Consider the following 27,460-nt stretch of genomic DNA (forward strand, 5'->3'; position numbering starts at 1 on the left):
TAAATTTGTAACAATCACTTCAAACTCTATTAAACTTTTGTATCAAAATTAAACAACTGTATCACACCATCATTTAACATACAAGTACATACCATCTTCACCACCTTCTCTCTTCAATTCCTTTATGAGAGTGTGAGATAATCGAGACAAAAAAAAAACATAACTACCGCCAGAAGATGTGTTCTTCCATCCCTATAAAAATATCTATCTAACGCTTTAAATCATAGTACGTAGAGACTAAAATCTCCATTGACACACATGTACACTAGTGAAATCAAACACAGTATACTTAAAATCCACCATCTTGTAGTTTACAAAAATAAACATGATACACGTATGCATGGAAAGAATACACGAAGCTATGACATATGCATGCACTTCATATTACCCATAATACACATCAAAATCACTTCATTAAGCAATTATACACAGACAGCTCCCTGCATAAATGATACAATACTTATGCATATAAAAAATTTGCAATAACTACTTTATACTTCTATTACAGCATGGTATACTGTTAATAAAAACACAGAGTCACACGTGGGAATGCTGGACAAGCATAAACACAGGGTCTATAACTATACTCATATCAAACCAAATAATGGGTGACTTTAGCAAACTGTAACATAAGGATTGTTTTAAAAACCAAACCTAAAAATCTACACTCAAACAGTGACTTACTTGACTGTTGCATAGATATTATCTTCAAAATTAGGCATATAACATTTGGAATACAATTACATGTAATATCAAACACAGAGCATATTTATGTAACAAGTGCTGCCCAGATCACTTCTTTCTGTTCACTGCAAATTGTAAACTAGAAGCACTCGCAATCGAGCACATGTATCCCCCGAACCCATCTCCCATACTCCATCTGGATTACTTTGTAGGCCACAATTTTGTACATGGCAACTATTGCAGGATACAATAAAATCCAAATAGATGTAGGTGTATAAATTTGACTAAAATACATGTACATAAAAATTTTTTTTAAAGATCAGTCAAAAAACAAGGTAGGGTCGCACACACAAGCGGACCCTGTAGAATTTACCTTTTCATGTATAAAAACAGAACAAACGAAGGTGCCACCACCAAAAAAAAATGAGCATCTTCATTTCACTATAAAGCACCTTTTTACCAAATTTGAAAAAAAAAACTTATAAAAAATGTGGCTGATAGAGCACACACAAGAAATAAGCATTGGCATCCAAAGTTGGAACACTGAGGGCGCCATTACCACAAACTGTTGTGTCCTTCATGTGGAATGATCACCCATACTTCTCCCTAGCAAGTCTGAATGAAATCTGTTGGGTAATAATCAAGTTACAGCAACAGAAGAGGCAATAATAAATCATAATATACACAATACTTTATCGACAAGAGGTATAAAACCTGTATAATCTGAAACTAAAACAAGTATTATACAGATCTTGCAGATCAAAATAATTATAAAGATCTGCATAAAACCTATGTAAAAAAATCCCATATGAGGAATCACTCAGATCTCAAATTTGAACAGAAAGTACAAATACCCGAATGAGGGTAAAGTGTAAGAAGTATAAAAACAGATTTGGTTTCCCATCCAAAACAGAGAAATGAAATTGGCTTTACCCAATGATGTAAAACCACACATCGTATAAAAGATAGAGAACCCTCTAAGAACACAACACACTTACATATTATGTACAAAGAGGACAGAGTCCAAAGGCTTGAGTATGACAGGGACAAACTTGCATTGCAGCAAATGAAAGCGATCATAACACACGAGTACACCAACTACATTGGTGAAAAGCAAATAATAAGCTGAGGACATTACTGATAAACAGCAGTACAGTACAATTGTATCTATTCTCTCTCTTGTCTTTGTTTGTTTGGTTTTTTTTTTATGAAAACACAAAAATAATCAGGAAGACGTGTATCTATAAAAAGGGGGTACACCTGGTACAAATACTGACAACTGAAACATTACATTTACTTTCTGATGAAAAAACAAACAAACCAACAACCGTAAATGTTTAGAAAGAATGAAATACAATCGTACATGTATACCCGATAAAAAGGCATGTTAAACATCTTATTCATCTGTACATAAAAACACAAAAGAATGAGTTACTGCATGATTAACATGTCCATCAAAGTCTATTGTCTATACTCAATATACACAAAGCAAAATGGGCCACACTATCCAGGTGCATAGGCAGCACAGATAGAAGAGGGGCATGACTTGGGGTAGGGAGTCATCAGGGTGTGGGCCAAAGAAGCCGCATGGAGCATGTAGGACATCAGTGGGCTGCTGGCATCAGGGGGGCGCGAATGGGAACAGGAAAGGAGCAACAAACTCATCCAGAGGGAAGGAGCTTGTACTGCCCGTAAGGGGATGGTGGACGGTGGCCGGCTGGAACCATCAGGGGGATGGTTGTCATCATACGCAAGGTAGGGGGCAGGAGCAGAAAGGGCAGGGACTGGCTGTACCAAAACTTGGCTAGTGACGAGAGGACAATGCTCGAGAACATCATCAGGCCACGGCTGGGGAGGCGTATCCCACCCCATGGGTGACATGTGGTGCACATCAGTCGAGCTGTCAGGAGGGAAACTGCTGGTGCTGGTACACAAAGGATATAGCAATACAGGACCAAGATGGGCATCAGAGGTATCCCGTACAGTGGTCAGGGAGCAGACATCACCATTGTGACAGGAAGTGCTAGGGACAACATTGAAGGGCACCCTTAGCTTGGGGTCAGGTGCACCCATGCGGGCACTACCGGGGTATTGCATCGCTGTTGGGAGACCAACGTCCATGGCTTCAGCCTCAGGGGGTGGACCATGTGCATGGGCAGGGCCTTCTCTGTCTTGGGGAGTCTGTGCGATGTCTATCATGACAGCAGATGGCGATGGGGTGCCAGAGCATGGGATTGATGAGGTGTGCGTTGGCAAGGCTGGGCACGTAGCAGCCAAGGGTGGAGGGTCATTCACGCCTTCCAGCTGGGAGCCGGACGGGGATGTAGTAGTAGGGCAATGAGGATCACAATTGACAGGATGGTGACAGTCATCAGAGCTAAGTCCATACTCAAGGTGGTGTTCCTGCTCTGTATGTAGAAGTCCAGCATGGGCGGCAGGCAAACGCTTGGTGCAAGAGCTAGACTCACACTGAGCTAAAAGCTGAAGGTGACTGGAATCAGGCGTGCTGTCAGCTGCTTTGCAAACAGGTTGATGCTGGTTATCATAGTCACTTGCATGAATAGGCTGACAGGAAGGAGGATAATCACAATGCCAATTGTATGTGAACACAGAGTCATCGCTGAATGTGACTTCATGCTTTGAGGGGCGCACTGAGATGTCGTTTGTTTCCATGAAGGGGGCGCCGCCAATTATGTCCTTATCTGTGTTGTCATCACTCACGACGATGGCATCAAACAACATCTGTAAGCCATTACAATAAATAGAGAAGCAGGTCAGGCCTACTATCTTTGTCAGCATGAGACTATCAGGCAGCTTGAGACTATCTCCAATAGACCAGTAATCATGAATTAAGTGATCATCATATCCATATGAATCAACCACAATATCCAACTCCAACTTCTCTGCCATTGACACTCTGATGATGTTCAGTGGTGTACCACTTCTCAAGTGGACGTCGACCTCCACGGGAGGGTAGAGACCAACAGTTCCGGGGAAGTAGGGGGTTGTGCACGATGTGTCAGCTGCCGTGGTTCCGACAGTAGTCACGGGGCACCGATGTGTCGGTGCGGGTGCGGGTGCCTTGGACTTGGCCGCTGCGGCGCATCGCTGCGTTGATGCATCACACATTTTCAATGTGTATGTATGGGACTACACACACAAAGGTGAAATCAGTACCTGGAACTATCACAGCGCTTTTGCTGAACGTCCGGCCCCTTTTATGTCGAGCGAGATCTCTCCCCGTTCGGATTCCTGTGGACGTTAAATCGGGCCTAAGATTCGGATCCCACCGCTGCCACCACGCCATTACGAGAAGAAAACACCGGACGATTCCAGGTACGGTTGTGGTGTAGATTTATTACCGCAGCCAAGACGCTTAACACGATTGCCCACCGGAGGGCGTTAACATTATAAACACCAATGATAATAACATTAACAACAAACAAACATGCTGGCGCTGAGGTTGAACTAGGACCCATGCGCCTTTCTTTACTTTCACACTCGCGAACCTTACTTCATTTCAGGACTTTTAAAAAAAATAATTAAAAAAAAAAAATTTAATAAAAGTCGGAATAATGAACTGAAACCAACCAAGGAGGTTTGGGAAATGGAGTAACACCAGTCTCATTCCCTTTGATCCCAAGTTTCATGCCGTCACTCAGAAATATTTGAAGTATGTGCTAAACTGGAGCTGTCTCACAGATGGGAAGACAATTGATTCATGTGGCATTGTATCATCACCCCTCACTCTCAAAGGAAGATATGTCATTATGATTGTAATTGCTTTTCACCATCCCTTCTTAGAAAACAAGTACATTAATAGTACAGGCATGGGAATGTGCAAACAAAAAATGTACAAACATTGATGAAATGAAAATCAAAATTACTTGTTTTTACATAACTTTACACTAGTCTAACATCTAACTGAATAAAGAACTATACTCGAAAATTATACCATTATCAGTTTCATTTGTCGGAAGCGATCAGAAAGATGACAAAATCGGCTTTGTAGTGAGAGTACAGTTTCAAATATTTTCATGACATACAGCTCAGGTTTACATTTTTGCACATAATCTTGGATGGTATTTACTTTTGTTTCATATGCTTTATCAGTAAGAGAACATTCATTCTATTTGACAAATAAACAAGCAGAATATAGACGATATGTTAGAGTTTAAAATGAATCTTCAGATTGCTCAAAAAGACGGCGGCATGAACCCTGATCATCAAAGGCACAAGTGCACCTGTGGAATTCTTTTATGCATCAATAGAAAAATGGCAGCTGTTTGAATAATTACAGCCAGTTGGAGTTCCATCTCTTAAACCTCCTTGAACATCTGAGCAATGTTCCGGCCTTAAAGGGATCTCCAAAGCAAGAAAAGCTTGTCAACAAAAAAAGGGGGAGGCTCAGAAATTGTGGCAGTCCTGAGAGGGGAGTGTATTCAAAAGGATTGAGAGAACGAGCATGTTTTTTGGTGTTATTTTGCCCAAAGTTTGTATGTATAATTCCTCAATGCGATATATACATATATATAAAGAATGTACAATGTAGTATAATAGAGAAAGTGTTATAATGCGAAGAATATTTTAATTATAAAAGAGTTCCAGTAGCCCGAAGATTACAAATGTTGTACCACTAGAAAGGGGAATTTCCCCCAAATATGCACGAGGATTGGGTAAATGAAGCACGTATGTTTGCTAGTATAGCACAACAGTAAAGTTTGAGGAAAAACAGATAATCAGTTTAAAAGTTAAGAATTAAAATAAAGTTTCATTTACACCGCTTTACATCGCTGCATGAATGGACTACAACAATTCGTGACATCACTGCAGAACAACGGTGTAAAGAAAATATAACAAGAATTTGACAAAATGCAATTCTTCTATCATAATGGAGAAGAAACTGACATTACCTCTTTCTGAAAGTAGGAAAGTGATATCATCAGTAACAAGTCACAGGAATGTGTACTTTTCATTAAAAAACTAATAATTTTGTTGAATTATCTTCAAAATTTCATAATACATGTACATGTATATTTCATTGGTCTGCCGTGACATCAAGATATGAAGTAGTCTGACATCCATAATGACTGATTGATATACCATGACTATGATGTAAACTGCTTGTAAGCATTTATTAATTTGATGCTAAGAATTGATATTTTTCTTCTGTTTGATTTCAAACACACAAAATTCATCTCGAAGATTTGTGTTTACCATGCAGGGTAAATAGAGATATTGTGAGGTGTTGGCAATCATCTTTCCATCTGGTATACTTGGTGTCATAGTTGAGAACACATAGTTCATTAATTTTCATTGTGAAAAGTTTACAATATTTGAAAACTGTTCACTTTTGTTCAATTTTACTGAAAGGCCAATGTGGCGTTGGTTGATTTCACTTTCTCAATCAAAACCAATGTGGTCGTGGATTGGAGCTTCATCCAACATATCCCTTTGAATAATAAAAAAAAAAGAAATCTTTTTCTTCTTTTTTTTTTTAATTTGCAAATGAATTATAAAAAAGGTGGTAATTCAACCCTCATACAATTCATATAAGAGTATATAATGTCTTGTACTAGTATCCATTGACTTTTTGTGAATCTATGTTCAGGTCAACATTAGTGAATGTTGCTATACGATAAAAATTAACATTTACCATTCAATAATAGATTTACATATTGTATGAACTGTGAGGAAATGAAGTCATTACCACTAGAATTGTACAGTGCACTCCCGTTACAACGAACACGGTTATAACGAAATTTCGTTATAACAAAGTAAATCTTCTGGTCCCAAAATTATCACCATTAAAGTCTATGGTACAAAATTCGCTTATAACGAACACGGTTATAGCAAAATTTCCGCTACAACGAAGTCTTTTCCGAGCGCCACAGACAAAGAAAAACAAAGAAATGTGCTCCGTTATAACGAAATGCGAATTGCTTTCGAAAATACGTATAGCAGAACAAGCATTTACAGCATCTCTGCATGGGTGAACGCTTCACGCCATTGTGTTTTCGCTCCTTATGTCACGCACAGATTCTGAGGGGAACTTGCGTTTATTATTGTGATACAGTTATCCCATCACATTTCACATAGCTCTCCAGTGTATGATGAGTACTGGTATTCGGCAAACAGAATATGATATATATACGTGGTTTCCTTGTTGTCGTTATATATTGTATTTGTTCGGTTATAACGAAATTTCGTTTTAACGAAAGAAAACTCCCGGTCCCGAGCATTTCGTTATAACGGGAGTGCACTGTATATTTGTAAATAATTGTGATCAATGTTTTCTGTTTTCTTCAAAATCTACAACTGTAAATAAAAACTTATACAACTTTGAAATTCAACACACTACATGTCCCTCATAACCTTCTTCAATGTTGATGAAAGTTGAATGTTCCTGCACAATGTAGCATTGTCTTCTGAGCTAAAGATAATGGTACAGTGCATGGAGTTTAGAGTCAAACATAATGTAAGTGCATTGGTTGAGTGAGAATTTATTTCACTGGCACATACTGAAGTGGCATGAAACATTTCAACATTCAAACTCACCTCACAATGTTTTCAACAAAAGTCACAAATTATCTTTTCTTACTAGAAAGAATTCTCTATTCTTCAGATGTGTTTTTGGTATATGATAAGAGTAATGCATATTCTCCTCAGCAGAGGAGTCCTTGACAAAATATTTGAGAAAATGACATTAAGTGAAATTTTATGTTCATGTACAAAACAAATCAAAAATTGCTCAACACCTACGTCACACAGAGTTGCCAATTTGTTTTACTCTGTATGCTTCATCAGTTTATAGTTTCTCTGACTTTTCTGTTTTCACACAAGGCGACATTAACGTAAGAAATGGAATTTCCCTTTAAAAAGTTTTAATTAAGAATAAGAGTTAAACATACATCACTATACAAGTGTCTTGTTACTAACAGTCTAAGGTACTCTGGCTAAGAATAGATCCTTTCTGCTGCTGATGAAGATTATACTCCCAAACGATACACTATCACCTTTTGCACATTAATAAGCACAATTAACAAAACACTCTGAAATTTAGCAATTCATCCAAAAAATCTTGGTCAAAAACTTCTCAGCTCAAGGTGTTTTCCCCAAGATTAATGGCAATTCTTCCCATGATATGGCCATTGAATTCTAACAGCATAATTTACACAATACTTTACAGAATACATTATCTGCCTTGTCTTGCAAGCATCCTAAGATACCGCATTGCACATGTCAAAGAGTCGATACTGCGTACTGAAGTATCATATGTGACCGTGCACTTCAAAACGAACATAAAGTCGCACACACTGATTTTGCGTGAGGACTGAAAATAAGTGAAATGGGTCAACCTAGCCGAACTTGACTTTTTCATATTTTCTGAAAGAGCGGGTCTCTTCTTTTACATTATGCTAAAATTTGGTATCATAAAACGGGCAGGAAAGTGTGTTTATTTAGCAGTTTATCTCGAACATTTTTGGTAGAATAGTGTGATTATTAAAGTGTGTCTTTAGAATCCCTTTTTCATTTCTGAAAAACCTTGTCCACACTCTTCACTTTCACCTCTAATAACTTTTGAAAGAATGGTGCTACTGCTTTGAAAGTTGGCATAAATTATGGACAGAATTTGTTAATGAGGCATGCTTAATTTTAATCTGATAATCCCTTCATTGTTATTACTCTGGTGGTTTACTTTCTGTTTTTTGTCCCATTCATCGCACAGCCAGCATGGTTTGGTAAAGATTAAGCGCTTGAATAGACACTGTACTTCAGAGCCTCTTTTCTCAGTTCACACTTTACCCGAGTTTGTGCTTTCTTTCAAATAATTAGATAGGTTATGAGAGTCCATTTGATTTGAGTTATACATCATTTTAAAGCTTAATTTAGTCTGTTCTTTCAGAATATGGTCTTACCTAAAAATTCATGTCTGGCGACTTTTTGTTTGTTTTGAGGTGCAGGGTCACATACTACTCATAAGTATTTCAGTTTGTTGGAGCTGCTATTGGCACAAGAAGCAAAATGTCAAATTCACATGATTCAATTACAATGTATAACAGATTGCTTTAAAAAATGGATAAAATATGCCTGACACTTATGCATACCAGTGGTGGATCCAGAGAGGGACGCACCGAGCATGCGCCCCCTTTTCATTTCTTCTTAAAACAAAAGAGATAAAAAGAAAAAAAAATGAGGGGGCGTGTGTGCGCCCCCCTTTAATTTTGCAAAGGCACCTCTCCTTTAGGAAATTCCTGGATCCACTCCTGCATACAAACAAAGTCCCATATGTCACATCATAACCCAAGTTCTTGGAAGTGTTTCCTGTATGCACATTCATATCTAGTAACATTTACTTAAGTCCGGGTACTGCTGAGTGATATTTCAGCGCATGTGTATGGTGCAGACATCAAACCTGCCCATCCTGCCTATAGAGAATATGCTAGCAAATATCTGTACAGTATTCTTAACTGAGCAATGATCAATGCACTACAACATATGATTATTTTCCTTAACCAACCTCCAAATTGATTGAAAGAACAATGTTCCTGTTTCCCACATGTAGGATATAAGTAGGATAAGAAGTTAAGATCACATACATGTAGCTGTTGTGTGGATGCAAGTTTTAAGTACCCGCTAACAGTCTGCATAAGCTATCGCCGAGGCACATCACTGGGCAAGGGAAGATGTCAACGATACATATTGTTTTTCATTGGCCTTGTTCAGAGTCTAGCCAGTCTGTGCGATAGACCTCAGTCACCCCTAGCTGGTGGCGGAACCAGTTGATAGTCTTTCTCCAAGCCACTTCTTGGCCACGACTGTGAAGCTTTGGATCACCTCCACAGGTCCCAAAGAGATCTGAGGCAAAATGGACATTAAGATTTTAGAAACCACAATAAAATCCAAGTGGAGAGAATTTCATGTGGATAAATACATCTAGATCTGCATAAATACCACATCACAGAAAAAAAAAAACACAGAACATTACATTTTCTTATCTTGCAAAAGCACACCTTGTTGCCTTCTACTATGCAAAGAGAATTACTGTGTTATTGTTGATTCCACATTCTCAATCACTTCTTTTCTCTCTGGCTTTATTTCCTGTTCCATCTTTCAAACATTCACATCTTCATCACTTCTCTCCCATATCCCCACAATTTTCCAACCTTCTCCTTCCCCGTCTCCCACCTCCTTTCTGGTTCATCTTTCTCCTCCCACCGACTTCCAAACCCTTTGCCCAATTCTCACTCTGTTCTTCTTTACACCTGCACCTGCCACTTATTCTCCAGTCTCCATTAGAACAACCTCCACTTCCAGCTCACTTCTGCCGTTTGACTGCCACTAATTTGCCTTCCTCACGCTCTCTCTACACCTCTTCTCTCCTTCACTCTCCTCTTTCTTCTTTCATTAAAAAAAAAAAGAAGAAGTTCTTTTGAGGACTTCACAAACATGGTGTTACCACAAACCTTGCTCAATCATCTACTACATCACCATGAAAACTTTCAAATAAAGTGAATCTTGTTAAAGGAATGGTTTAGTTTTGGCCGAGACGGAGATTCAGATTTTTTTTTACTTTTTGCGAGATAATTAGAAACCAGTTATGAAATAGAGCATACTAGTACAATTCTAAGAGGAATTAAAAGCCTATTTGATGGAAATCGGTTTTGAAATGAGATATCTAAAAATAAATTAAAACAAAGAGGTAATAACAAAAGCTGGGTCCCATCTTTTATAAGAACCTCTTGGGCTTTTGGATATCTCAGCCAGTTCAAAACCGATTTTCATCAAATAAGATTTTAATTCCTTTTTAGAGTTCTATGTTACATTCCATATACGGTGTACATGGTTTCTAATTTATCTCGCAAAAAGTTAAAATGTGAATCCCCATCTCAACCAATACAATCCCATCCCTTGAAAGGCATATAGACCCGGTAGTTGCAGGGGCGCTGTTGGACAAGAGTGCCGATCACAGTTCGTATTGATACGAAGATTGCCGAGGTTGAGCGTTCATTGCCTTCGTTGTCTTCTCTGTGCATCACGCAATCTGTAATGACACCAGGGTGCATGCTTCTTAGTAAGACGTCACAGAAGAAGTTTGCTAAAGCTGTCATCATCAGCCGAATCAAGAACCGAACTGTGATCAGACTTCTTTGGACTCCTGGAAATGAGTCAAAGCGTAAGCGCCAAAGAGGAGTTGATAGCATAGGTCTCTGTAGGATCCTTGCGGCATGCGCCCATGTACGCATTCAACTACACCACCGGGTCTATGTGCCTTTAATTGTGTCATATTGGTACCTATTTTGGCACCAGGACTGATGTTGGAAAATCTGCAGAGTGGTAGGTATGGCACATCCACAATGTGGCCGGTGCCTCTCAAGAAGACAGCTTCAAATAAATGATGTTTTCCAACATTCTGGAGTCGAGTGAGCATCTATCAACAGAGAGAAAGAGAATATAACGAAGGCACTATCTCCATATCATTGATTTCTGAAAACCTGCAGTGGCAAATATCTCTAGGCATGCAGCTGGTACAAAGGTATTCAAAAAATACAGCATAGTATTGCTGCATATGCACTGTTTCCATTTAGGGCACAAAAATATAGAACAAACATATACATGTAACTGAGTTTAAACACACTTCTTATCTTAAATTTCCCTAAATAGCTAAATGACTTCCCAAGTGGAAATTTGACTAGTAGACGGAACATAAGCTGGGTCCCGTTTCACAAAACTTGGTATCAGTGACAACTGCCACATTTCTGTGACAAATTTGCTCTTAGTCAATCAGATGCAAGGATTTCAGTAGCTTATAACAATTACGCCAATCTGTCACTGATAAGTTTTATGAAACGGGGCCTGGAATAAACTGTATGGTATTTACATATTTCATTACGATCTTTACAATGTTACTCTTAATGAATTATTAAAATTTAAAAAAATTATGTGAAAGTAAAAATGGAATAAGGGCAATGACATGTTTAGTGCTATTGTTGTTGTTTTTTCATCTCAATTATAGATGCATACAAAGGGCCTAAGCAAAATGCTCCCTATTTCAATGTGCACATAATGATCAACCTCAAGTATGCCCAAAATGCTTGTGGGCCACCAGGAAAAGATGCAGTTTACATGAGAAAATTGACTTTATTGATCTACCTTTAAAGGTAGGGAATCCCATTTGCATGCCTTAAATGAAGAGTTGTATAAATACAGTGGTATGTGGAAGAGAGTATCATTTTAGAAACTCCCATAAAGTATTGAAAGTGGAAGGTAACATTTAGTACATTTTTATTGACCGTTAGATTTTGAATTGAATTTTTTTCGGGGCTCACCGTAAATTCCAGTACATTGCTAGGCTACCTTTGCAGACCCATGCACTGCATGTGTGTCCATCATGTATATTTTGTGAAGAAAGTTCATCAAAACTTACAAACATTTCTATATACATTCTTGCCACATACTCTATATGCTATTACATCAGCTCTTATACTTTTAGATGTGTGTTTATAGATAAAAAATACAGAAGACTGCAACAAAAAGGCTTAACTGTGGCTGACACACAGAACTACTGAGTAGTTGAGTTTTGTGCATTATTCAAATTGTAGATAACTGTTGACTTCCAAATTTCTCAGCAGTGGCCTAAACAAGTCCCCTGAGGTTCATATTTAATGTTTTGCTGCATTTTGGGAGTTCTGTAAAAGGTATCCCCTACCTTTAACTGGGGGTGGGGGGGGGGGGGGGCTATGCACACATTAACATCTGCATGTCATTGTCACATGATATCTAATCATACAATCAGCATCATTATAATAGTCCACAACAGCTGCCATCTCTTTTTTAAAAATAATCTCATTTGATTGCAGAATAAGATTTGCACTGAATACATTGTACAGCCATCTTTCAGTGAAGGCATTCTTTTGTCAAGAACTAGTCAAGTCTACCACATTAATGCTCCTCCTAGATACCGTACTTCAGGTTATAGTAAAGTATAACTTTACAAGACTACTACGTGGTTAAAAAACAAAAAAAAATGTTTACATTTAGTATCTACACTAGAAACCATTTCCAAAGGCTGCACTTACAGCTGTGTCTGTGTGTGTGTCTGTGTGTGTCTGTGTGAGTGGGATGTGAGTTTATGTTTCTTGCTGCATTAATACCATCCCTGTATCATGCTACTCCTCATTCAATACCGGGTATCTGGTGAAAGTGTAAAATGTGCTGCTTCCTTCAGTGAGAAAAAGTTGAATTATTGAATGAAATCTCCAGATGTCACTGGGTTAAATGAAAGCAAGAAAAGTCTTAGAGACACATGGGAAATTTAGTGTGTCTTGAAGTGAGACTACTCACCCTGTTAGTGCGCTTCAGTGATGATACAAACCTGTCATCTCCTGGGATGAGGAACAGCATTGGAATATTGATATCTTCCACCTGTACACACATTAATGCAAACCAACATACAAGATAGTGCAATCCAGGGAAGAGAACTTGAAATGACACGCCAACTGCCATAACACACAAGATTAATGCTCAGTTTGCAAAGGCAGAGTCAGCGTTTTTGAAACACTGAGCCACAACGCTGATCCAAAATGCCATTCAGGAGGGTACTGTTTATGCTCATTTTATTCTTTAAAGCTCAAGAAAGAGAGGATTGACAAACATGCACTGTACATTGTAGAAACACTATGTACGTGATTTTGCGTTCATGCTTCCCCAGTAAACGTGATTAGAGAGAATCGCTGATTATAAATGCACATTTCTGTGCATTTGGAATCATCATTTTGAAATTGTGTTTCTATCAATGAGAGCTGGGACACAACAATGTTTTGCACTAATTGTCATGTTTCAAAACACTGATTGTTGCCCCAACCACCCCCCCCCCCAAAAAAAAGGGTAAGCATACGATGCACCCTGACTGAAATTGATCATGATTTGTTCTGATTTATATCCATGCAAAATTTATGAATATATGAAAAACAGAACATGTCTGACTGCTCAGTCTTTTGTTAAAACTTCAGTTCATATCATGATCACAAAGTTTCAGTTGTTTACTTGTATTTGACATTGAACTATGACCGCATTTGTTACTAATTCCCACACTGTTCACATATTGGCTGCATAGCCCCACCAAGACTATGTTAGACAGGTGTATGCTACACCAAATTGGCAATCTATTACAGATGAATACTAATGGCACTGTCTGATGGAAACTGAAAACAATATTCCTGTCATGCCAGTTAATTTGCTTGCTTGTTTAAATTGTTTGTTTTTGCAGAATGTTATTTTTATAAGACACTGTGCATTGGATCATCCTCGTAACAACCGGTACCAGTATCACAATCATCCTTATCACCATTATAATCGTTATCACCATCCACATCATCATCATCATCATAATCACAATCTTCATCACTTACTGGAGTCACAAATTCTCCCGAAGGAATGACACGCTCCTCAGTGATTGTCCAGTACAGTAGGCCATCTTCTCCTTCGAACACCTGACCATCGAAACTCGGCTGTCTGAAAAAAAAAAGAAATTCTCAAAAGTGTCACAAAAACAGTACAACAAACTTCCAGAGCATTAGCTTTAATTGAGTTTGAAACTGACGGTAAGGGATACTGGCTGATGATTTATATATTCTCGTGAACTACAGAAATTTCATGTAAAAAACTTATTTTGGTTGCTTTTGGACTTTGCATTCACTGGACAATATGATGTCTGTGTTCTTCCTTTCCTTCAGTGCTATCTGGATACGACTGGATTAACTTTGGGTGAAATAGAAGACATCTGCCTTTAAAAGTTACACATGATCCAAATCTATCAAGATTTGCTACCATGATCTCACTATATCTCACTTCGATCATGTCATTGAGGTGGTAAAGTATTTGTATGTGACATGACCAACTGTCATGCGCTTCCACAGACTGCATTGAAGCATTCACATGAGCAGTTTATTTGCTGCACACTGCAGATATTACTTGGCCTGTTTTAGACCCTACAGTTAATCTGTCATGTGGTTGATATGCACACAATGCAACACTGTTTCATGAAAAATTGAGCACCTGTGACATCAAATTCTCACTCATATTTCAATTGCCTAGAACTGATACCCAACATGCAGAAAATGTGCACACTACCACAGGCTTTTCTTTCTTTGAGCGTCACAGGAATGTGACAGCCAAATAAAGTCTAGGAGCATAAAGATGTTGAATACACATGTAAGAATGATTTATCCTTTTTAATACTTTTTAAATTTGTACAACCGTATTGACATAGAGTAAACTGTACTACATGGGTTACCTTATAATAATCAGTCTGTGATTGCACAATGAAGAAATACTAACAAATAACTGAGGGTAAAAGATTTTCTAATTGTTAACCCATAGGAGAACATATACGGTGTCTACAAAGTGCAAAGATATCAAATGCGGGATGATAGGAACTCTAGTCTTTAGACACTCTTGACACATCTTAATGTGTACTTTGTGAGCAGTGTTGATAAGTGTGAGAACTTTCTGCAGTCTGTTGGCTCTAAAGTCCACTCTTCTATTTGGATTTGATCTCCTCAAATCTTTGGAGTGTCTGATGACAGTCTCTACACCAGGCTCAGCAGAGTCTTGTGAAAAGTTGATGTTGCACATTCTCAGTGTACTTTGACCAACCACGATAACTCAGATAATGATAGTTGGGGATGTCAGGAATATACAAATTATGATACTGTAAAAGTGGTTTCTTTCGCGGTGTTTTTTTTTTTTTTTTTTGCGCTTTTCGCGCTTTGAGGTTGAACCACGAATTTAACATCACATGAAAATGTTTTGAACTCGCCGCTTGTTACAACGCTATTGCGCACGTGCACACACGAGGATTCTGCGCAATGTAGGTACAAGCATGTTATAAAGTACTCGAGAGACAGGATTTCAGGTAAGCCTGCCTTTATTTCTAATTTCCATTTAATAAATAAAAGAATAATTGGATTATAGTTTGGGTTTTGCAAAATAAAACAGTTTTTGCCGACTGTGAATTCACATATTTTGCCGACCGGAAGTCACAAAATCCCTCGATAGAATTTCAATCTCTTCAGAAGACAATCTGAATGTTCACATCAGCCATCATCTACATACCGTTATTACAAAAAAAAAATAATAATAATAACACAGTGGAAGAATTTTGTTTTCTTTTTTAAAATAAAAGGAAAAAATTAAAGGGGGAGCACTGGGTGTATGTCCCCCTTAAATTTTTGAAAGAAAAGTACGCAGGAAATCGCATGATTAACCCCAGAAGTAGTACAAAAAAATATGTGGGGTTTTTTGTTGTTATTGTTGCTGTTGTTGTTGTTGTTGGTTTTGTTTTGTTTGTTTGTTTGTTTTTTTTGCTTCTCAGCTGATTAAACCCTGAAGTGGCACCGGAAATATGAACTGCTTTGCGCCCCTCCCCCCCCCCCCCCCCACTTTATGGAATTCCTGAATCTGCCCCATAATAATTCTATCTTTGAGGTCATCATGAGTTTCTGGTACTCACGGGGGTATGATCCGAGTTCCGTCAGGTAGGACAAGACCTACACCAGTTGGAGGAACGTCGCCGCTTCCTGTAACTGACAAACACTTGATGGGAAGTCCCGCTATTCTGGCTACAGCATTCATGGCCAGATAGCCGCCAAGACAAGCAGACACTATTCCAACTCTGTTGATGTCCAGACGAGGATGCTCCCTGATGAAATCGATGATGTCCTGACAAAGACAAAATCCAATGCAATATATACACAGAAACTTCTAGCATACATGTAAATGTTTGAAGGAAAAAAAAAAAATTGTTTAATCACCCAAATCCTTTATCATAAAACTCTGCAATAATATAATGTATAACATAAAATATATTCATATTGATAATATTTATCAATACCAAAGTTATGTCAAGCTACTAATATTGCTCCTATTCACTGATAACTGCAGAGCACTCCTCACTTACAGAGCAAGTGTGACAAAATAAACTCAAAGATTTGATGATCTGTTGAAGAGTTATGGTTTCACAGTGAATACCAATCCAAACTATTTCATATAGAGTGATGCTACAGTAGCTACTTAAAGATTTATCCTGTAATTCTTTCAATAGTTATTCCAGAGTCCAAAGTATAACATGGAATATGTTTGTTTCCGCCGAGGATTCAAAAGCATGTGATCTTAAGCATATGACCAATTGAATCTCTGTGAGTTATATCCATTTGATGATTGACCAACTGGTATCTTATCAGCTGAATCTATATTATACAGGGTTGATGGGTTAAGTGATCAGGCTTTTAAATAGCTTGGGCAGAGTACTATAGCACACAATTAAACTATATGCTTTTGCTTGTGGGGTAAGGATTGTAAAGCAACAAGAACATGGTTCATTTGAAGCAATCAAGGCAACAACACAAGACTTTCTTATTGAAATACTCTAAGAAAGATATGATCATTGTACCTGTGCTAAAATGATTAGTTTCATCTAGACACTCCACTCAATACACCACAGTCACACTTGAAAATTGAACAAGAAATTTGAAACATACACACTCTGTATGATACTTTCTGCTAACTTCTTTCCAAATGCATACCTGGCAAAGCTTCCTGAAAAAAAAAAACACACAACAACAACACAGCAATACAATACACAAAACTGCACCAGCAAGTAAGAAAAAAATAGATCAACTAAGAAAATATATTTCATATTGAGGATAGGGAACCACTGAAATGAGACAGTCGTTGCTGCTCCTTTTGATTGACAGATCTCAGTCACCTCACACAGATCCAGAACATCCTGACAGCAGATGATGATACTCACAAGGAAGATTTGCATGTCAAAGTAGGTGATGACACTACTCGTCAAATCTGCCCCGCCCCTCATCTTCCTGAAATAGTCTACACTGATGGTGGCGAACCCGTGGGAGGCCAGGAGGGAGGGGCGATCTTCTATCAGGTACGGCACCCCGCCCCTTATGTCGATCAGGACAGGCATCAGAGTGGTATTACCTTACCAAAGTGATAGACAACAGAGTGGAGAGATCATCTTCTTGAAATACCCATCTACAATTTGTCTTTATGCTGAATCTGGATCATACGACCTACTTTAATAAAAACAGGTTTTTTCTGAATCACAGCATTCATTAAATCAGAACTGTGATCAATGCACATGTTTCACCTTCTACTCAATGCTGCAGTTTGAAATCATTTCTACTGGTTATCTTTGTAGTGTAAAGAGCTGGAGCTTAAATTGGTCAACATCTTCAAGTAGATTTAAGCCAGATTACCCTTCTGCTGAGGGAGATAGAGACATCCTTTGGCTTTGCCATGAGTGAGGGGAATCCTATCCACATAGTCTGCCAGGGACCACCTCTCAGCAGATGCCTCTCCCAGCAGTCGGCCAGCAACATCCACCACTCGGAAGTGATAGACAAAGGGCTTCTGGATGTTCTTCTTGATGAGCCGAGGCCACTTGGATGTATCCGTGGCAACCATACTCCACAGAAGCCCATGTGGTTCTACTCCTGTGTAGCTGCCACCAATGGAAGGATCATTCTGGACTACCAAAAAGAAAGATGATGAAAAACAATTTTGAAATGTGATACATCCCACAGCAAAAGAACACATGATGGATACTGCTGAAGTCATTTCATGTGATCATTTCTTTTTTTTTTTTAAACATAGAACTTGTTTCTATCAAGTCATGCCCATGAATTTCAGCAAAGATGTTACAAAGACATTTCCCCCTGCTCACCTGCTACTCGACCTGACCTGTCAGCCACATACTGAGCGCTTGATTCAAAGCGATACCGTCCACACTCTGACATCACATATGCTCTCAGGGTCACCTCCTGACCTGGCTCCAGGCCGCTGACCCTGATATCCAGTAGTTCATCACTGAGGCCAGACTGAGCGTGGACATGAAGATGTGTCTCTTGACTCCGGTCAAGAACGGACAGAGCTGTGCCTTGATCACTTGCAGTTACTGTTATATCGTTATTAATTTGGCTTCTTGATGAACATTGCCTCAGGACTGCACCATCACACCTACTACTCACTCCATCTCCTCTAGGCCCACTGTACAGGTGGTTGAGAAGGCATCCCAGTCTGTCTCGAACTCTGCCTTCTGTGTTCATGGCACGATGTAACCCGGGGGTGCTCCTTGTAAACAGTTATTTCACGCTTCGCGTTGGGGCTGGTCGCAGTTAGGCACAGTGTACCTAGGGCAGTGGGAATCACATATCAGGCATTATGATCAATGCAAGCAAGGGTCAATGTCACTTGCATTTGACGCCGAGAATTCCACATGTACGGTACTACACGAGACAACAATATGCAGTATTTTCTGCCTTGAGTAAAGTGAAATTAAGGTGAAACTGTTGGATATTTTCCAATAAATCTACAAGGTCAAAAAGTGGTTGATGCGTAGTACAATGTTTGAAATCACCACCCCTACTATCATACCCTCTATAATCAGAATTGGTATTGCCAATGGACTGCGTGTGAAAAAAAGCATGTAGAGTGTACGGTAAATTAAATGCTTTTCCAATGTGCAGTCATCTTTACAGACCATTTACAGTGTCAATGTTTGCTGTATAACTGTAGATCTTGTTTGTTCTCATGCTTTTCAGTCACATTTCAACATCTTCAAATCCCCAGTAAAGAATGCAAAACCACTGCGCGTAGTGTCTTGCATTAATGATACTGAGTAGGTGTCTAAAACATCGATCACACCTGCACTAGGGTCTAACGTTATATGGTTGGAACTACCACTCGTCGACCGCCTTTATTTGTAACCACTATTTCACCGAAAATATTCAACAGACTTACCTCAATTTCATCTCACCTTGGGAGAAAATACCGCAGTTCCTTACCACATGCTCAGATTGTTGCTCCGTATCCTACGCACGTAAATCTCGATGATAAACACACGGGAGGTTTTTTCGTGCGCCCGTGGTAGCTCATTTTTTAAACCGACCACCTGTTTTCCCATTGAAAAGCACATAATTCCAGTGAATGGGCAATTATATATGTTAGCAATAATTGCGTGTATTACTATTATGACCTACTACTCATCGACCACCTAATGTTTATTTGCTTGATAAGAATATTCAACACTGAAATTCACGTAAAACCTTGACCTATATGTACGTGATTGAGATAATCCAGCACTATCAAATGCCATTTTTCCCTTTTCAATTCGAAGTTTCAGTGTAAAAATATCGCTGTCGAACTTGCGTGGCCTCTTTTCAGCTCCCCGCGGTGCCGCTCCTTATTTAGATCGACCGCTGTTTTTGCATTGACAATGCACACAAACTAAGTTGTATTGAACATCTTGTTGTACGAAGCTTTTTAGAAACTTCCATAGACATTACATATCACGATTCGGTTAAAATATTCATTCGAAATTTTGTCCTTGATTCACACCGTTAATGAAAAGTTAATTTTCGCATTTTCCCACACTAGTATCCTCATCAACAGTCAAAGCCAATCCATTTTTATGTGCTCTGCACGCAGTGAAGTGCGTACTAAGCGTTCTGTGCGCCAATACTATACTACGCGGTCAGTTTCAATAAGGGCGTTATATAACGTTATATATCGGAATCTCTATTTTCGGTATATAAAAGTGATTAAAACAAATAATGACAGCTTGATATTCAGGGCACAGTTAAAATTATGTAGGCCCTCGGTGATGTGAAAACCATAACTGTGCCCCTCATAGCAGTCATTATTTGTATACTGTAACGTTAGGGTTACCATATTACTAATGAGGATTTTCTTTCGTTCAGTTCTTTTTCCTCCTGTTTCCTCAGCCTCAGGTTATTTACCTGTAGGGCCTATCCCCCTAATTTTTCTTGATTTGTATTCATGTTTGAATGTTCCACCGTATTGCGCCCCGTCCCACGCATAGGTTTCTATATCGTATAGAGTAGCGGACCTAGTTTGCGGCAGGTTATGGCCTTTTCAAGGGTATTTAGTAGTATTCCGGTAAAACAGGCAACAGAAATTAAATAATTTTTTCTTTTATTGGAAGAAGTACCAAAGGCCTTTGACAATGCATCACAAATTTGTATGGTGGACAATTACCCAAGTCATAATAATCAATTTTATGTAGAAAATTTGCAACCACGAAGAGGACCTGGTTTGCGGCAGGTGGTCCAGTTTGCAGCACCCCACACAAAAATGTCCCCTGGTTTCTGCAAACATTAAAATTTTGCAAAAACCAAATATTTTCTGATGGTCCAACTAGTTTTCAGCTTGTTAGAACACTTTATTTGGATTCATTATCTCGATCCTTCACGATTTCATAGTTTTTCAAGATCGCATGTATTTCATCAATTTCCACCCGTTTTGACATGTCTATGTGTGTAAATCCTGCCGCAAACCGGACCCATCCCCGACATTTTGGTCACTGTTGCAATCCTCAAAACTGAAAAAGGAAATGAATTTTAGAATATTTAACACAGTTACACAAGGAATCCCTACCATGCCAGGCCTCTTTTCATGGTAAGATTTTGTATAAAGATACAAACAAGGGATGATGGTGGTTGCCTATCAACAGAACAAAGTCTATATTCTTAACATTTGTTAAGAAAGTCATAGGGGCCTACTAGCTACACGCAGCCGCTGTCGCGAAGCGACAGGGCTGCACGGCTACTCCTTCGCAGACGTTGTCATTTTTCAGTGGTGGTTGTGCGACTCCTTCATGAATATCTTTTTTAATCGTGGAAAACTAAAATATAAGGAATCCCCGTAATCTATGATAATCATCCAATAATCGGTATGCGTATTTTTTTTTAATTACGTCAAAAACCTACCGAAATAAGTCCTTAAAATCAGGTCTGTGAGCGTCCGTATTGCTTCACTCCTCATCTTCTGCGTGTTATTGAATGGCAATCACTCTCCTATGCTACAACGTAGGTAGTCGGAGGTAGTCGGAGTGACGTCATATCATGAGAGCAGCACGCGCGGAAATACATGGTAGAAGACGACAAGCTTTATATACGTAACACACGAAACGCACGGGCATACGTAAAATGCTAACACCGTACCTATATACTAGGGTTGAGCGTTCGTGGCTGTTCGTTTATTTTGTGAATCATCGCACAATCTACAGTACTCCGAAAAATTCAACAATAAGGTTTGGATACCAACAAAACACCAAATTCAACTCAACCATCAGCAATATACGATATAGGTGGGTGGTATTACTGTTAAAATCAAACAAAATAAAAGACATTTTTGTGGTCTTGCCGTCAAAAGCGACAGTCGTTTACGTACGTTTAAACACTAGTTGTAGTACATGTCAGACTGCTGTGCTGTGCACAGCGGTCTGGTCAGGCTAAGGGGCCTACTTTTTTAAAAACAGTGTGACACAGACGGTTTAAATTAGAATTATGAAGGCCACCATCCAAGTTATTTCATGATTCTGGTATCAAAAGAAAGCTCTTCAGTTGCTCTTCAAATAAAATAATTTTAACGTTAGAAAAAACGGTCAATACCCTTCTAAACGTTACTTTTGAAGATATGGTTAGATATTAATTCCTAGGGCCGAGGGTAACTACACGCAGCCGCTGTCGCGAAGCGACGCGCTGCTACAGCGGCTGCGTGTAGCTAGGGCCGAGGGGTGCTGCAAACTGGACCCCTGCGCTGCAGCAAACTGAGTGGTGCCCCGACTCTACGCCCTATTTTTTATTTTATATGCGAGAAAGCCATGGCGGCGCGAGGGTCCCAGTGGTCGATCTAAAAGTAGGTGGTCGATGAGTATAGTAGACTACATTGAAACGGTACCCGCCATTAAAACCAAAACAAGAACAACAACATAGTCTACCCCTCTAGCATAAATTATGCATTCGCGTATAGAACGAGAATGCGCGCATGGGACTACGCGCAATGCACCGGTAGTATTCGATTCTTCACTGGGCTACGCTACCGAGTGAAATGAGGCGAAAACAAGTAAGTATTTGCTCTAAATTACCTGAATTCAGCAAAATCGAATTACCTCTCTCGTGTTTAATGGCAAGTGCATGATTGCCGTGTATAATTACCTTTGCTGACTCGTAGAATATCCTTCCGTATAAGCAGCGCTGCACCTCCAACCTCCGCTTCGTACGTGCACACTGATGACAAGTTTTATGAAAACGGACCTGACCTTTTGTCGATCATAATTATGGAGCCGGTAGCCTAGCCGGTCCCGCCAGCCGCGGCCGCGCCGGTAGCGGTAGGTGTGATAGGCGGCGCCGCCCGCGCAGGCAGGGGGTATGGTTATATACTTCACGAAATCGTCCCCGTTCATTCGCCTATAAATCACCACCCACTTCTAATTATCGTTAATGTTTACAGAGTGGTATTTCAGTTCTATCATGAAGGGCTTAATATTCTATCAATGGTTACAAGCAAAAAAAAAGTCTCCAAAACTCTGAGCAACAATCATGAACATTGAAGACACACACAGCATAGGTCTCCATCAGTTCTGACGATTAGGCCTAGGTACATTACCATAACTTTTATCTAGTCAACGCCGAGATAAGAATTAACAATTATGAACACGGCCGACGGAACCGGGGGGTGCCAGGGCGCCGGGCCGCCCCCCCTTTTTTTTTTGCACCTTACATAGGAATACATATTAGGTGTCACCACTTCCCCCCCCCCCCCCCCCACACACACTTTTTTTACCCCGGAAGTGCGACAGTGGCACTAGAAAGGGAATAGATAGCAAAGAGGTTAGAACCTCTTTGATAGATAGAGACCGTGAAGCGTGTGCGCAGTAAGGTGTTTTTTTTTTTTTCTTTCTTTCTTTCTTTCTTTGCTTGTTAGCTCATGAAACCCGGAAGTGCCCCCCCCCCCCATCCCCACTTTTGAAAACGCTCCACCGGCCCGCGAGTGTGTAACCCCGGGATTTGTAATAACGCCGGGAAATGTAAAAATTATGTATTTCAACGGAAGACTGAGACTACATGAACTTGATGTCTAACAAAACTTCTCGTTAAACTTTTACCCTTTTTATTTTCTCGTAAACCCGGCCGACAACGGAATTTCACCAAATTTGGCAGATAGCATCTTTATGGTAATTATGATCTTAATTTGTTTAATTTGGATTGGGGGGGGGGGGGGGGGCTAAACTCTTGATTTTTTTTTTATCTTCTTCTGTGAAACTGAAAAGGAGAGGGCTAAGTTAGTGCTATGACGACATTAATGACTGAAATTTCATGTTTGATTATGACGGATCCAGGGATGCCCTGATCGGGTATGAAGCGGAAGGAGGGGGATGCACGTTTTCAGCATCTTCTTGTAAAATCTATGACGGGTTTTCATCAAACTTGGCAGATTACATCTTTATGGTGATTTGATCTCAATTTGTTAAAATGTCTCCCCCCCCCCCACACACACACACACACACATGCACACACATGCACACCGCCGAAGGGGAGGGGAGTTGAAGCCTCGGAGTTCCTAAACTTTTGAATTTTTTATATTCTTCTGTCGAACCGAAAAAGATAGAACTAAGTTAGTGTGCTATGAAGACATTAATGACTGAAATGTCATGTTTGATTATGACGGATCGAGAGGTGTCCTTATGGGGGATTAGGGGGATTTTCCGCATTTAAATTGCATCTTCTTGAGAAATCTTTGACGGATTTTCATCAAACATGGGAGGTAGCATCCTTTATAGGGTTAGAATCCCACTTTGTTCGGAAGGGCAACAAATCCAATTTGTTCCCTTTCCCCAAAGCGGGGGCTAAAAAGAGGGCATCCCCCCCCCTTTGTAAGCAGCCGAATTTGATCAAAGTAGGCCTACCTTCTGAACATGTGATAAAATTATTGTGTTCTATCACTGGTGGTTGAACAGAAAATTCCTATAAAGGTTCCTTTCGTCATGACTAGGTTCTTCAAGATATACCTGAAATGCTTAATTCCACCCGAACGACCCCACCCCTCGTCTCGGCCTCTTTCAAGGGGCTAGGATAGAGGATGGGAACTCCACCTCCTCCCATACTGTAGGGGTTGCGTGGTGTTCTTAAAAATTGAGGTCATATCACCCGATAAATACGCCACGTGCCAAGTTTGGCGAATATCTACTGTAAAAGTTTCAAGAAGAAACTGTATAACAAATTGAAAATTCCACCTCCCCCGTCTATTTCACCTTCATTAACATAAGGATTGAGAGAATGTAGCAATGTGTAGAACACATCATTGAAAGTTTGAGGAAAATCGGACAATCCGTTCAAAAGTTATGAATTTTGAAGTGTTTGTGCAGTCACCGCTGGCTGAGAAGACTACTCCAGTGTATGTCGTCACCGTTGTACTCATATGACATCATGAGCCTTAGTTAATAGTCTCCTCATCCAGCGGTTCCAACACAAAAATTTTAAAAATTCATAACTTTTGCATCGATTGTCCAATTTTCTTCAAACTTTCATTGATGTGTTCTACTAATATTGCTGCATTCTCTCAATTTTTATGTTTATGAAGGTGAACGTGTCCTTTAAGCTACATTCATAATTTAAAACTATACAGCACACTATTAGCTCCATCACTTTTGTACAGAACATTTTTCATTTATCTATTTTTTAAAGCTGAAATGGGAGTCTATTACCCTAGGGATGCTTAGTGAGTTTTCAAGAAGAAGATGACAATGTGAAAATTATGCCTTGTTCCTACCCCCCCCCCCCCCTCCTTGGGCATCCCCTCATCTGCCATATAGCCAACTTGAACCTACATTATGCATAAAATGTACTTGCTAATAAAGCAAGGTATATATCTATCACTTCTGGTTAAAGAGAATTTTCTAATCAATACATTTGAGCCTTCGTCTCACCCCATCCACCACGCTCGTCCCCCCCCCCCCCCCCCCCCTCCCGTCCACTCCCGGAGTTGTTGCCCCTTAGTGGGATTCTATTACCCTGGGATGCTGTATACCTTCCACGTTTGGTGAAAATCTATAGCATAGATTTTTAAGATGCTGAAAGTGCAAAATTCCCACCTCCCCCTCCTCCTCTTCCCCTCCCCCGCCCCTATCAGGACACCCTGCATGGATCCGCCATAATCAGACATTAGATTTCTGTCAAAAGTCTTCATAGCTCTATTTTATTTTTCCGGTTCGACAGAAGAAGATAAAAATATCCAGAGTGTAGCGACTGGGAGGGAGACTTCAACTCCCCCCCCCCCCCGCATCAATCTCGGCGGGGGGGGGGGGGGGTGTCTTTTTTAACAAATTAAATCGTATCACCATAAAAATGCTATCTGCCGAGTTTGGTCAAAATTCGTCATACATTTTTTCAAGAAGATGGAGAAAATTTGGAAAATCCCCATCGTCCCTCTCATCCCCACCAACCTCTGATCATGCAGGGCACCCCTAACATAGACCCGCCATAATTAAAGGTGTTTTAGTCAAAATGCGTACGCGGGCGCACGGCGCAAGTTTTCTGTAGAGACCTACGCTATCGACTCCTCTTTACGCTAAACCTGTTATAGCTTTCGCTTTGGCCCACTTCCCCGAGTCCGAAGAAGTCCGATTCACTGTAGTCAGTGTCCGATCACAGTTCGGTTCATGATTCGGCTGAGGGGGATGACAGCTTCAGCAAACTTCTTTTGTGATGTCATAATAAGAAGCACATAGATTATGCACGCACTCTGGCATTACTACAGACTGCGTGTTGCGCAGAGAAGACAACGAAGGCGACGATACTTTAAATAGCAACACCTACGCGCTTTACTCTTGATGACAGCTCAACTTCGGCTATCTTCGTATCAATGCTAACGGTGATCGGCAGTATCATCAACAGCGCCCTCTACACTAACCGGGACTATGCACCTTTAAACATGAGATTTCAGTGTCTTCGTAGCACTAATTTAGCTCTATCTTTTTCGGTTCGACAGAAGAATATTAAGACTTCCGGAGTTAGAGATCTGAAGCATCAACTACCCCCCCCCCCCCTTTCGTTGGTAGTGGTGGGGAGGGGGGGGGGGCTCATTTTAACAATAAAGATCATAATTATCATCGTAAAGATGCTGTCAGCCAAGTTTGGTGAAAATTCGTCATGAGATTTATCATGAAGACGCAGTAATACTGTGGAAAATCCCCCGGCTCCTCCCCGTCACCCCCCCCCCCCCCCCCAAAAAAAAAAAAAAAAAAAAAAAAATCAGGGCACCCCTGGATCCGCCATAATCAAAAATTAAGGTTCAGTCACTATAATGTCTTCAAAGCACTAACTTGGCTATATTTTTTTCGGGTCGACAGAAGAAGATTTAAAAAAAAAATATCCAGAGTTAGGGACTGTGAGGCTTTAACCCCCCCCCCCCCCCCCCCTTCGGCGGTGGGGGATGGGCTCATTCTGACAAATAAAGATCATATCACCGTAAAGATACTATCTGCCAATTAAGTTTGGTGGAAATCCGGCGTAGATTTTCCAAGATGATACTGAAAATTTGGAAAATCCCCCTCCCAGCTATGATCCCCTTACCCTCCCCCCCCCCCCAATCCGCAATAATCAAACATGCAAATTCCAGGGCCCCATTTCATAAAAGATGTTAGGATAGCATCTCTTGCTGGAATGGCAACTTCCCATAGCAACAGCCACTCAGATGGATTCTTCTCGTTGCTATGACAACTGCCATTCCAGCAAGAGTTGCTATCATATCAACTTTTCATGAAATGGGGCCCAGAAGTTATAAGGGACTATATTATTTAGGCTTTAACTCCCCCTCCCGCCCACCCCCCGGCGTTTGGGGGATGGGGCCGGATCATTTTCATTAAAGATCATATCACCATAAAGATGATATC

At 40.0% G+C, this 27,460-nt stretch overlaps 1 protein-coding gene across 1 annotated transcript; it reads right to left on the reverse strand.

The window, feature by feature from the left end:
• Positions 1 to 7,172: 7,172 nt before the first annotated feature.
• LOC140227019 (acyl-coenzyme A thioesterase 1-like) lies at positions 7,173 to 21,543 on the reverse strand. The gene is made up of 9 exons (XM_072307452.1): positions 21,495 to 21,543; positions 18,431 to 18,896; positions 17,964 to 18,236; positions 17,498 to 17,685; positions 16,199 to 16,407; positions 14,097 to 14,199; positions 13,030 to 13,110; positions 10,981 to 11,116; positions 7,173 to 9,543 (listed from the first exon to the last, which is right to left on the reverse strand). The coding sequence occupies exons 2-9, from the start codon at positions 18,810 to 18,812 to the stop codon at positions 9,395 to 9,397; spliced, it is 1,521 nt and encodes a 506-aa protein (XP_072163553.1). The 5' UTR covers positions 18,813 to 18,896; positions 21,495 to 21,543; the 3' UTR covers positions 7,173 to 9,394.
• Between the last annotated feature and the right edge of the window lie 5,917 nt (positions 21,544 to 27,460).

This window comes from Diadema setosum, chromosome 4 (genome assembly GCF_964275005.1).
Source record: "Diadema setosum chromosome 4, eeDiaSeto1, whole genome shotgun sequence".
Lineage (NCBI taxonomy): Eukaryota > Metazoa > Echinodermata > Echinoidea > Diadematoida > Diadematidae > Diadema > Diadema setosum.

What these genes read in the sequence shown, in the direction of transcription:
- LOC140227019 (XM_072307452.1), bottom strand. Translation starts at nt 18,812, where the DNA reads ATGAACACAGAAGGCAGAGTTCGAGACAGACTGGGATGCCTTCTCAAC. An exon ending in CAGGTCAGGTCGAGTAGCAG is followed by an intron (nt 18,237 to 18,430) that starts GTGAGCAGGGGG and finishes TCTTTTTGGTAG; the next exon opens with TCCAGAATGATCCTTCCATT. An exon ending in CGGGAGAATTTGTGACTCCA is followed by an intron (nt 13,111 to 14,096) that starts GTAAGTGATGAA and finishes ATGTGTGTACAG; the next exon opens with GTGGAAGATATCAATATTCC.